The following is a 12366-nucleotide window of genomic DNA, read 5'->3' on the forward strand; positions in this document are numbered from 1 at the left end:
AACAACACTTTAACATGAAATGATAACAACAAACAAATTTAAAAACATAAAATCCCCACGAGAGCATTTGAAAACAATTCACTTAGAATATTCATCCTTAACCCTAATGTATTTAAATATAGGGTTTTCAATTATTTTTATTATGTATTAAACTATTATTGGCCGGTTTATTTTATCAGGTCACGTATTTTGAACATCTATTCTTTTCAAGTTTACATCTTTTAAATACAATCATACTATTGTACTATCAGGGTTAAAACACCACCCAAATGAAAACGTGTTCGGGTTAGAACATATATTCTAAAAACATGTATTCGTCCCTCATATGTTTATGGGTCATAGATGCCTCTCGACATGATTTGACCCGTTTTCTTTTAAATTTAACACGATAAAAAATCACGATCATGTAATGCATTTGACGTGATTCGTCGCAATGCATGGGTAATAGTGGTTAGTTTTACTATGTAATTTATGGTACGATTTAAGTTAACTGTTCATCATTTATTTGTATAGTAATAATAAACGAATATCTACAACTTATCCGGTTCTAGAACCTAGCTTGACTGATCCAACTGGTCCAATGAATATACCATGTCACACCCCGGTTTAGGGCCTAGGCGTGTGACCACAAGTTGGTACCTCTTTTGTAAATTCATCAGAGTTGCGGTTTTATAGCGAAAGTCTTTAAAATATTTATATTGAAAACTTATTATTATAAAACTCGGGTTTAAATACCCGTTTGATGTTTCAAATACATTTCTTTAAAAAACATAACTTTATATTTCCAAATAAAATATCTGAGCCATCAGATAGCATCTAATGACTATAACTCCAATCTTCGTCGCCGTAGAAAATAGGAGAGAAAATAGAATTTCTTTCTTCGCCTTTACAAAAAAAAATATGAGGAAGCTGTGACACGTTCACTAAAAAAAATCCTTTTGTAGCGAATAATTTATTAAAAAAAATAAATAAGCTTAACACAAAAGAAGAAAAAGAAATAATAATAACCTGGTCCCGAGCATCTACCATTATACCCATAATGGTGGGCCATACTGTTGCTATCCATAATGGAAAGGAACATTTACCTATCTCTTCTTGTTTGTATGTTCTAACATTTCTTGTTTTCCCTGTAACATGGGGGGGAGGGAATACGTCAGCGATATGCTGGTGAATCGTTGACTCTAAAAACATTTTATAAATCTTTCTTTGACTGACAATATAGTTTTCATGAAACACACTCAGCAGAAACGTCTCTTATTTCTGGGATTTGTACCACTTGCCATACACACACAATTACGGTTCTCCGGGAACTGACGCCCATTGGAGAACTTTTATTATGACCTCTAGTCTGCGGCCACGTAGCCTTGACTGATAGACTAGATTGATTATGTTTGGATCCAGACACATGTGTACTCGGTCTGAGTTGTTTTTATTTTCTATCTTGTATTTTAATAGGGATCACGTAATCCCATAAATCTTTATTTGACCGTCTTTGTTTAAGATAAACAACCCGTTTATCTTGACCGAAAAAGGTTTAACGTATTCACCTGTGACTGTCTGTTCTGAATGATGTGGTGATCTCGTTTGAAAACCTTTGTGAATGAATGAATGATTGACCTATAATAAAATAGGTTTATATAAATACCCGGATCGTCTCTTAATTCGGCTATAGACCTTTAGTCTGGTTTGATAGCTTAACCTTGATAAAAGCGTTTGTTTATTCAAAGCATTTGGACCTTTAGTCCATTTCTTTATTTACCAATCATATGCTACGTTTCCTCTTCGAGAAGAAACGTCTATATCGAGTTTCTTCTTCAAGAAGAAACATAATTTCTTTAACTATATTCTTTTGAATATTATATTTCTTAATCATAAAGAAATACTATTTTAACTATAACCCTTGCTTAAGAAAAGTTATATAATTCTTAATTATGATCAAGGTTTGGCTATACTTCTGACTTATGGTCTAAGCCATAAATAATAAAATAATAATAACTTAGGCAGAACCCCTTACCTCGCACGGGTATTCGGAGTTAAATATTCCTAAGTTTATACGGGCAGCACTTCTACTCTATGCACGTCTATCGAGGCGTTATTTGATCAACTTCTCTTGGCACGCAAATCGAGGCAACGATCGGTCGCCGGGCCGTGCACGTACTTCGAGACGGAATGTCGGGTTTCTTGAGTGGCACGCACTTCGAGGAAACACCGGGTTTAAAGCACGGATTACGATGTTATGATTTTGGGTTGGTGGCACGCAAAACGGTGTTACGGCACGCAAACCGAGGTAGAGAGAGTGGCTGGTGTGTGGAATGAATGTGTCATGGCCTCCCCTTTTATAGCCGATTTTGTGCTCCATCGCGATACGCGATGGAGTCTTCCCCGTGCTCATCGCGTAGCGCGATGGCTTCTGCCATTAGATCATGCCATGTGTCGCCACGTGGCCTGACACATCTGCCACGTGGTCTGACACAATCTGCCACGTGTCGTGGCCTGCTGCCACGTGTCACCGTGTCCACTGACTAATCACGGCCATCGCGATACGCGATGGTCGTCTCCTTGGACTCATCGCGTAGCGCGATGGGTCGCTGGATATTATTTTTCGTTTTTAGTCCCTCGTCTTTGATAGCTTGTCATTTCTAGCCTGATTCTCGTTGTCCAAAAATACTAAGGCGACTCTTAAAGCGGCTCGCGGCGATGCGAGCGTGCGAAGTGCAAAGTGCGCCATCAAAGCGCCACATTGCGTCCAACGCCCTTCGCCGTCGCCTTCGTCCTCGCCCGAGCGCGTCGGGTGCTACGCACCCTCCGCTAGGATCATTTGGTGCATGATATTCATAAAAGAATATAATTATGGAAATTCTATCTCTTATAAAGAGCTTCCATCTCCTTTCCACTTTCCATGTGGGATGGGTTTTACATTTCTTATTTATACCTTGGTGGAAGGCTTCCACTTTCTTACATCCTTCCATGTGGGATGGAGTTTCCTTATTTCTTTCATGTAAGTAAACTTTACTTAGGAAATATTTTTATTTCCTTATCTTTCCTAATTTTAATATTTTCTCTTTACTTACTTATTTTGAGATTATTTTTGATCCCTCAACTTTCCTAAGTTGTCAAATTTGGATCAAAATTTTTGGGGATGTTACATCCTCCCCACCTTAGAATGAATCCCGTCCTCGAGATTCGTTGAGTCAAGAGTGAATGGTTCTTTCTTTTCTACTGTTGATTAGATACTATCTAATCGGGTTCTTGTTGTATGCAGACTGACTAGGGTTTTTATTTTGTTGTTAACTTACATCCTCGAATGATGTAACCAGTCAATAGTTCAGAACATCATTAGTAAATATAAATTGCTAAACACATTGATCAGTTGTGTTTAACTATTTACCTTACCGTTATGTATTCTAAGCATTTACTGATGTTAACTTCCTAGTCGTTTTGATTCAATCTGTCAAATTTATTCCCTTAAGTTGTTGTTTGTTAGATTCAGTCTATCGAATCTATTTCATCAACTTGTTTAGATTCAGTCTATCGAATCTATTCCATCAACTTGTTGGTTAGATTTAGTCTATGGATTTTATTCCATTAATGTGTCGTTTTAGATTCAGTCTATTGAATCTATTCTATCCTTGATCTTAATCGATGACGTTCTATATATTCTAACAGTACTCCTGTACTTGGGTTTAATCATATTCGCTATACTTAGCGATTGTATTCCTTGAAAGTCTTCGAACTCTTTTTCTTTGACTTTTTAATCAACCTTACTAGGTATAATATTCTATCTGTTGTATTTCTGGAATGCCTTGTAGTCAATAACGAACTTCTTTCGATTATCCAGTGTTGATATATCATCTTCCTAGATGATAAGTTCTCTCAACGTTTATTTGTTCTAAGTTTCACATTAACTTTTCAATGATTGTACCTCTCGATTGTTTTTAGAGGTAATGAATATAAGCATTCTTGTGTATTGACACGATCTATATGCTTAGTATTTCATTTATAACTTAGGGAATTAAATACCCTTCTTTGATTACGAAACTTCTCGTTAAAGAACGAGTTATGAAAAGTTAGCTAATCTATCTTGACATTCCTTGGATATGATCTTTGTCATTCCTTAGTCTTGACTGGCTTTTCTTTTCGGGCACTCAGTCTTAAAGTGGCCCGTTTCTCCATATGTAAAACATATTCCTAACTTCTTTCGACATTCATAAATTGTGTGTCCTGTTCTCTTGCAGTATGTACAATTGTTTGAATTTTCTAGTCGATACTCTCCAATATGTTTTCTTCCACAAGTTTTACAAGCTGACTTGGGAGTACTTTCTTCTTTTCCTAACTTCTCGGAATCTTTTGGTTTCTTTATCATTCATCTTTTTTTCTCCTTGATTCTCTATCATGCTGTTGATTAAGTAACCGGCAATTCTATAGCCGAATCAACTGTTTCTGGCATATTGGATCGTACCATATCTCTCATTTCTCTTGATAGTCCATATATGTAGCGAGTTACTTGTTATATTCCGGAGTTACTAAATGTGGAATCAGTCGGCAGTATTCTAGGAATTATATTCCCTAATATTTGTGCCAACAACCTTGTGATTCCGTAACTTAGTTTTTCTTGGGAGGACTTATTGTGAGAGTTTGCACTTTCTTTTCTTTGACATACTACAATAAAATTTTAAAAGATAAGTCCGATATTCGAAGAATTCAAAACATATCTTTTATTTATCTTATTATAGTTACAAGAGTGCATTTACAATTATACTCTCTACTAAGGTTCTATTTTCTCCAGCGAATGACTAATATCTTAATCTTGCCATCTTTCTTGATAGTCTCCTTTTCTTTTTCTTCTACTTCCATCTCTTCCATTGTTTCTTCCTTTCGAGTGCACACAAAGTAAGGATCTTGTGTTGCCGGATAACATTCTTGCTCTTGAATATATTCTTCCGGCTAAGTCCTTACTTCTTCCTTTGGCGTCATTGGTTTCTTGGATCTACTCGATCCTTTTCCATATGCGTTTGAAATTATCTGAGCCAGCGGAATGTCAGAGTCATACGAATCCGAATCTTCCTCTATTTTCATTTGGCATGAACTTTCGTCGCTAGATATAGGAATTGGGAGAAAAGACGTTCCCATAAATCCTTTTCCTTTGCCAGATCGAGGCTTAACGGATTCTTCGCTAGATTGACGATCGCAGATCTGCGTGAGGTTAGATTTAGGGATAGGGAGACGTTGCGAGACGTTCCTATCTTATATCTTATCCGTATTTGTTTCGAATGATTCCTAGATACTTTTCAACTAAGTATCTTGTTTACTTGCATCAATATTCTGAATATGTTCTAGATACTTTTCAACTAAGTATCTTGTTTGAATCAATCAATATTCGTATAATAAGTTTTCATAACTTATCCTTAAACAAAGCTTAGGTATTATCAAATACCTAATTCGCAAAGATTGATGGCTCTGATACCAACCTGTCACACCCCGGTTTAGGGCCTAGGCTTGTGACCACAAGTTGGTACCTCTTTTGTAAATTCATCAGAGTTGCGGTTTTATAGCGGAAGTCTTTAAAATATTTATATTGAAAACTTATTATTATAAAACTCGGGTTTAAATACTCGTTTGATGTTTCAAATACATTTCTTTATAAAACATAACTTTATATTTCCAAATAAAATATCTGAGCCATCAGATAGCATCTAATGACTATAACTCCAATCTTCTATCTCTTCTTGCTTGTATGTTCTAACATTTCTTGTTTTCCCTGTAACATGGGGGGAAAATACGTCAGCGATATGCTGGTGAATCGTTGACTCTAAAAACATTTTATAAATCTTTCTTTGACTGACAAGATAGTTTTCATGAAACACCCTCAGCAGAAACGTCTCTTATTTCTGGGATTTGTACCACTTGCCACACACACACAATTACGGTTCTCCGGGAACTGACGCCCATCGGAGAACTTTTATTATGACCTCTAGTCTGCGGCCACGTAGCCTTGACTGATAGACTAGATTGATTATGTTTGGATCCAGACACATGTGTACTCGGTCTGAGTTGTTTTTATTTTCTATCTTGTATTTTAATAGGGATCACGTAATCCCATAAATCTTTATTTGACTGTCTTTGTTTAAGATAAAAGCAATCGCATTAACACATTTGTTAGTACTAGCAATTTACCAAGTTTTCAATAACATGTACCAAGTATCAATTACAAATTTGTTTATCCATAAATAGTGTGCAAACTTGGAAGATTAATATTAAAAGGAGACATAATAGCTTATCAATTGTTACTTGATATTGAAGGAATCATGATGGTAGACATACCGCGAATAAATAACTATATCCGATAATTTACAATTCTAGCTCATTCGTGCTTATGCCGTGACAGTGTTCCACGCCAGCTAAGGCTATGAGGCCACACCACAAAGTGTTGTGTTATGTTTCTTACAAAGATTTGAGAAAGGTGTCGTGAACTGCTCATGTGGTCAAACTTTATTTTGTTTTTGTTTTTGTTTTGTAATACCAACTGCTATTAGACAATATACTAAACACCCAATTTTTGAACACTTTATAAACCGTATTTAATCAAATTTCTTTCTTTTTTTAAACGGCAACGATTAAATTTCTTCTTAGCAGTTAAGTTTTCTTGATGTTAGTAATGTTGTGAAATGGGATGTGTCGAGTTCAGAGAAATTTCAAAGCAAATGCTTCTTTAAAATTCCTTAATTGACATATAGTAGTCAACATAATTATACGGAAAAAGTCTTCATTGCGTGTGGAAACTTGCAATTTAGTTGAAACTTTGGATTAAGAGTTCGTAGAATCACAAGTCACACGTTATGAGAACAGCTTGCAACTTTAAACTCAAATTACCAATCAATCAAAAATAAAATAGAAGGAAAAAAAACTATCATAACACACTATGTTGACTGACCCTAACTGGTTCCTACCAGTTAGAATTGTTTGTATTCATAACCAATTTTGGTGTTCTGGTTTTGACTTTGTTAACCAAACAGAAATGCGGTTGTAAAAAAATCAGTTTGTGCACCGGAGAGATGAAAACCCAAAACCCCATAATAATGACAGAAAAACATAACATCAAGGCTACTGTAACAATACAACAATTCAAATGTCATATTCTTAAATTTTCAGTGCTTCCCTACGTACGATTATTGGTCGAACAGAGATAAATTTGGCCCAATGATCAAGCCATCCAGGAGTCCCGTGTGGGTGCATATGTAACAACAAAAGTGTTGGTATATAAGTTACCTGCATCATCGTCTCGTATTATTAAAGTATTTTAGTGTCACCTACAACATTTGACAGATATTTTAACAGCTATATCTATCCTTTTAATCTTATTTATGGCTTTGCTTGAAGAAGAATCAAAGCGTATGGAGCAACATTATATGCATCCCCGATGCCAGCAACACCTTCGGGGATAATATCATTTGGAGACTCGAGATTAGTGTCGACCTGCGTCAAGAAAATATTTTAAATGCAAACACTTAGTAAAAATAAGATAAACTTTCATATATTCAGTTTTAGATATCAAGTAAACATGAAATAAACACCCACAAAAAAACTAACCACTCGGAACCAGTGTCGACCCTGAGGCGGTGAAGGTATTGGAACTTTAACAAAATAATCATGTGCGTTAAATGCCAAGTAGATATCCCCTCCGTTGCTATCATGAAGCCTGTTTAAAGAAGTTGTCATGAAACACAACTTCCCTGAATATATGACTATAATGCGTTTTTTTTAATAAAAACTTATATGATCTCATAAATGTGAGTATAGCAAAATACAAGACCGTAAAAGTCGAGCTTAGAAGCTCGAGTGAGCTTAGAAGCTCACTCGAGCTTCTAAGCTCGACTTTTCAGCTCGTTAAAATAAGCGAGCCAAACAGGCTCGTTTAACTTTGAGCTTGAGACCAAGCCCAAGCCCAACCTGGCTCGGCTCGTTTACAACCCAAAGGATGTGTGATCTCCCGGGTAACAAAAAGAAACATGCAAGCTTTTTTTGGGCAAAGTGGACAATATTGATTGATATGAGGTGTTATATGTTACAAAAGAAGCTCTAATTTTGACTTTCAAAAGTCAACCTACAGCTTTGCAGATTAAAAAATTTGACTTTGGTGTTTCCGGTTTTCACATATTGTTATCAAGCTTGCATAATATTCATAAATTAACACCATGGGAGCATTGATAAACATATAAACTTAAGAAAAAAAACGAGTGTTATATAACACTTACGTGAACGCGATAAATTTGCTCTCATGGTTATCCCAGTTATCTTCATGCCATGTTATCTCCTTCTGCAGTTGGAAACTATTTCTGTCACACAAATATAATTTTATAAAATGTTCAATAAAATTATGAAAACGAAACTTACATTGCCGATGAAATATTCTTGTCTGAATACTTGATGGTTTTGACGAAACTTGATGACCTCAGCAAAGAATCTGAAGCAATCGTTCTTCCTTGCATCCAGCTAACGGATCAAAGTAAAAGTCTAAGGTTCATTGATTAAAGATCACGGTTTCTATGATGAAATGTTATGAATCTAAAAATAAACGCACGTACTTGTGACCATTGAAAGTGGTTTATTGCAGTATCATGTCCATAGCTATTATTATTGCCATTGCGAGTATGACCATATTCATCTCCCATTAACATCATCGGTACACCCTACACGTAGCAAAAACACCATTAAGTGCCACATAAAAAATGTTAAAATTAATACCATTCCACAAATAAAAGAATAAAATAAGTAAGAACTGTGATTTTTGTAAAAAAGTGAAGTACTGAAAAAATCAATAACAAGAAAAATAAAGAAAAACATATCACAGGCATAGAAAATGTTAAAATTAATACCATTCCACAAATAAAAGAAAAAACCTAACAGAATTAAAAATTAGAATAATCGAATTAATAACTAAACTAATAACAATTCATAAAAAACCTGCAGCATCAATGTCATTGTTCATCATCACCGAAACTATCTATGCTTTTATTCTTCGGTTTAAAGATTTGTTTCAATGCACTAATCACCAAAATCCTTTAATTGGTCAGTTCCGCACGTGCTTTCCATTCTTAGCATAAAATTACGAGTCTCAAGCATCACATAATCCAATCTAAACATGTCTTAATCTAAGCAAGGGTCTGAAACACAAAACAAGTTCAGAAAGTAAAGAAAGATAAAAATATTTCAGGAACAAGAGATTTCATGTTTGCTTTCAGCTGCTCTTGAAGCTCCGTATCATCTTCATCATCTGTTGTGTTCCCCTCTTATTGCTCACTTTTCATCTCCATACGCTGATTGGCGACTAGTTGTCTTACTTTGTTTAAAGTTGCCTCCATGTCTCTCTGTGAATCAGGATCAAGTCAAAATTAGTAGCAAATCAGAAAGTGTGGATACTAGAGGTGGAAAACTGGGCAGGTGGTCGGGTGATAGGTCAAACACGTTTTCATCAAATGTATAACCATTTCAACTTACTGAAACGGGTGAGGTCAACCCAAAAACACTTACTTCCAAAATGTTCAAATTAAAAGTTTTGGGGTTTTATTGTTAAAAACCTTGAAAATCAGAACTGAAAAACCAAAACTTTATTTTACTACTAGACTAACAAATAACTTTGATCCAACATCTTGCTTCAGGAGGTTTAATGCATTAGAAAATACAGTTTGGAAGAATTACAACCCCTTTGACCTGTATCCTTAAAGATATTTTTCATCTTTAAACAGCCTTGTTAACAAGAGTGTTGTCCAACTTCTTAAATATCTTAACAAATAGCAATAAGCAAGAACATTACAGCAATAAGCAAAATCTTTGGAATAAACAATGTAGGAGATTGTATCCCTTTACACTAGACTTTAAGCTAAAACACAAAACCTTGGAATTTAGAAAACAATACCTTAATCTTAGCTTCCAGCTCATCAAACATCTTTGTTATCTGCTCTTCAACTGTGTAATTGACCATTTCCCCTTTTAACCCCTCAATTTCCATAATTCCCATCTTTAGTTTCTGTAAATCAGAAAGCATCAAGACTAAAAGTGGCAAAACATTATGACTCAAATCAGGAAGAAAAAAATTAAACTTATCTTTAACAAACAAATTGATAAAACAACTGAATTTAGGATGTTTTGACTTTTGAACATTATTTTAAAGATATCTTTCATTTCACATGTTGGATCTATCATATCATAGATAAATAGAAATGTTATCATAATTGACCACTCATCATTAAATGGATTATAATTAGGCTTGTAAACGAACCAAACTTCTTGGAACAGTTCGCAAACTGTTTGGCGGGAAGTCCGTTTATGTTCGTTTATTTAATTAAACGAACGAACGAACAGCAGCACAAATTTTGTTCTTTCGTTTATGTTCACGAACGCCCGTTTATGTTCGTTTACTTATGTACTATAGGTTCATTTAAATTTTCAACAAGTACATTCGTTATGTTATATAAGCATAAAAGGGGATCCTTCTTTTATGTTCGTTTTAGTTTTGTCTGTTTATGTTCGTTTGTGTCGGTTTACGTTCATGAACTGTTCGTTTAAGTTTTAAACAAACAAACAAAAACGATCACAGACATGGCCATTCTCTTAATGAACAAACATGAACAAAAAAAGTTGTTCGGTTATATATCCGTGTTTGTTTTGTGTTCGTGTTCAGTTAAACAAACACGAGCACGCCTTCATTAGGTTCGTTTACAGGCCTAGTTATAATTGCAACCTATAATGAAGACAAATAAGTACATTGCTATAATGTCATTCTGGAATTGCAAAAAAAAGAAGCATATGAATCACATAATGATAAAAAAGGAAACTTATATATTGAAGACTGTACATAATAATAATCATAATCACCTTTCCTTCCTCCACACCTAATTTCCGTTTCTTACTATTGATTAAGGCTTCTTTCTCGTCAAGTTCTTCCCCTCTCTTCAAAGCAGCAGCATCCGCCCTTTCTTGTTCATCTAATACTTGTTCAAATCAGCAACATTTTCCATGTTAGCAAAACTTAAAACTTATAAAAACAAATTCCACACAATTGCATGAAATGATACGAACTCACCAGTCACACAGAATATATACTATTTCATGAAATTACACCTCAATAAAAATTATATAATCAAGCTTTATATCTTTCTTCAAATAAATAAAAATCAATTCATGGAAACTAACCTTGGTTATTTTCATCTTTGGGAGCGGAGTCTTCTTGGGTTACATCTGAATAGAACGTGATTACAGTACGCTTAGTAGAATGTTTATATAAGTATATCAAGATCGATCATGGAAGCAACTAACAAACCTTGGTTGTTTTCATCATCTTTGTGGGCATTCTGTATCCTGCGCGTAACCTCAGCCTCGAATAGCTTTTCTGTAGGTGCCCAAATATCAACAATGGGCCGAGTTGGCAATAACGGAGCGCAGCGACGGGGGACGTATGCGCCATCAATCTTTTCGCACATCATGTATGTCGGCTCACCTGGGGAGCATCTGTTGGCAAGCTCTTCGAGCTCCACGTCTGCCATGGTGGTGATTCCTAGCCTTTCCCACGGCTGACAGGTGAGGTTGTGGCGCTCGATGTAGCTCACACATTTTTTGAAAATCTCAAACCTCCTCTGCTTCTCTTGAGGGTTGCTGTAGGATTTCTCAAATTCAACCAGGAATTTTTCGTACCTATCCTTGAGTTTGTCCTCCTCGGTGGCACTTGCTAAATATTAAAGGAATAGACACACTTAATTACTTAGTAGAATCAAGAATATCTAAGACTACAAACAAAATCCACAATGAAGAAAACACTATATGAGGAATATATTATTAATTAGGGTTTCAATTTACAATCTACACAAGCTGAATAATCCTAACACAGGATAGAATGTTGAAATAAAATAATATTACAAAACTAGGGTTTCTAACACCTAGAGTAATAACAAGAAGAATCTAATGGATTCGACTGATGATACCTTTCGACGGAGAAAAACAAGAAGAAGTCCATGCCATCAAGCCGCTGTCGACGATATGGAAAACCGCTGAAGATTGATTGGATTGGGAAAGTGAAGATTAATAATAATGAATTAGGGCAAGGAAGGACATATAGACACCACATTGGTTCACGGTCGATTTTCGTACATTAATTATTTTTATTTTTTATTATTAGGAAAGGTATACACTAATTAATTAATTGTATTTATTCCCCTTTTTTATTATTATTACTATTATATTATTATTATTACTATTATACGACCATACAAACTTTTCTTATCTACCTATTTTAATAAAGAAAAATAACCGTAGACATTTTTCATTTTTAGAATTATTCACTTTTCTTTTACACGTTATTTATATTATACCTAT

The 12366-nt window shown here is 35.0% G+C and overlaps 2 protein-coding genes across 3 annotated transcripts; both read right to left on the reverse strand.

Moving 5' to 3' along the window:
- Positions 1–7181: 7181 nt before the first annotated feature.
- Positions 7182–8709, reverse strand: LOC143616729 (isoamylase 3, chloroplastic-like). Its single transcript, XM_077089479.1, has 5 exons — positions 8583–8709; positions 8392–8490; positions 8253–8314; positions 7588–7696; positions 7182–7473 (listed from the first exon to the last, which is right to left on the reverse strand). The coding sequence occupies exons 1-5, from the start codon at positions 8676–8678 to the stop codon at positions 7360–7362; spliced, it is 480 nt and encodes a 159-aa protein (XP_076945594.1). The 5' UTR covers positions 8679–8709; the 3' UTR covers positions 7182–7359.
- A 363-nt stretch (positions 8710–9072) lies between these two features.
- On the reverse strand, positions 9073–11780 carry LOC143616730 (uncharacterized). 2 transcript variants are annotated; one of them, XM_077089480.1, is made up of 4 exons: positions 11318–11780; positions 10873–10988; positions 9914–10024; positions 9073–9365 (listed from the first exon to the last, which is right to left on the reverse strand). In XM_077089480.1, the coding sequence occupies exons 1-4, from the start codon at positions 11538–11540 to the stop codon at positions 9288–9290; spliced, it is 528 nt and encodes a 175-aa protein (XP_076945595.1). In that variant the 5' UTR covers positions 11541–11780; the 3' UTR covers positions 9073–9287. The 2 variants fall into 2 exon arrangements, with proteins under 2 accessions (XP_076945595.1, XP_076945596.1); XM_077089481.1 differs by having other exon boundaries at positions 10873–10982; positions 11318–11775.
- Positions 11781–12366: the final 586 nt, after the last annotated feature.

Source organism: Bidens hawaiensis, unplaced genomic scaffold (genome assembly GCF_021521415.1).
Source record: "Bidens hawaiensis isolate Kalapana, Puna unplaced genomic scaffold, B.hawaiensis_p1.1 tig00049083_1, whole genome shotgun sequence".
Taxonomy (NCBI): Eukaryota; Viridiplantae; Streptophyta; class Magnoliopsida; order Asterales; family Asteraceae; genus Bidens; species Bidens hawaiensis.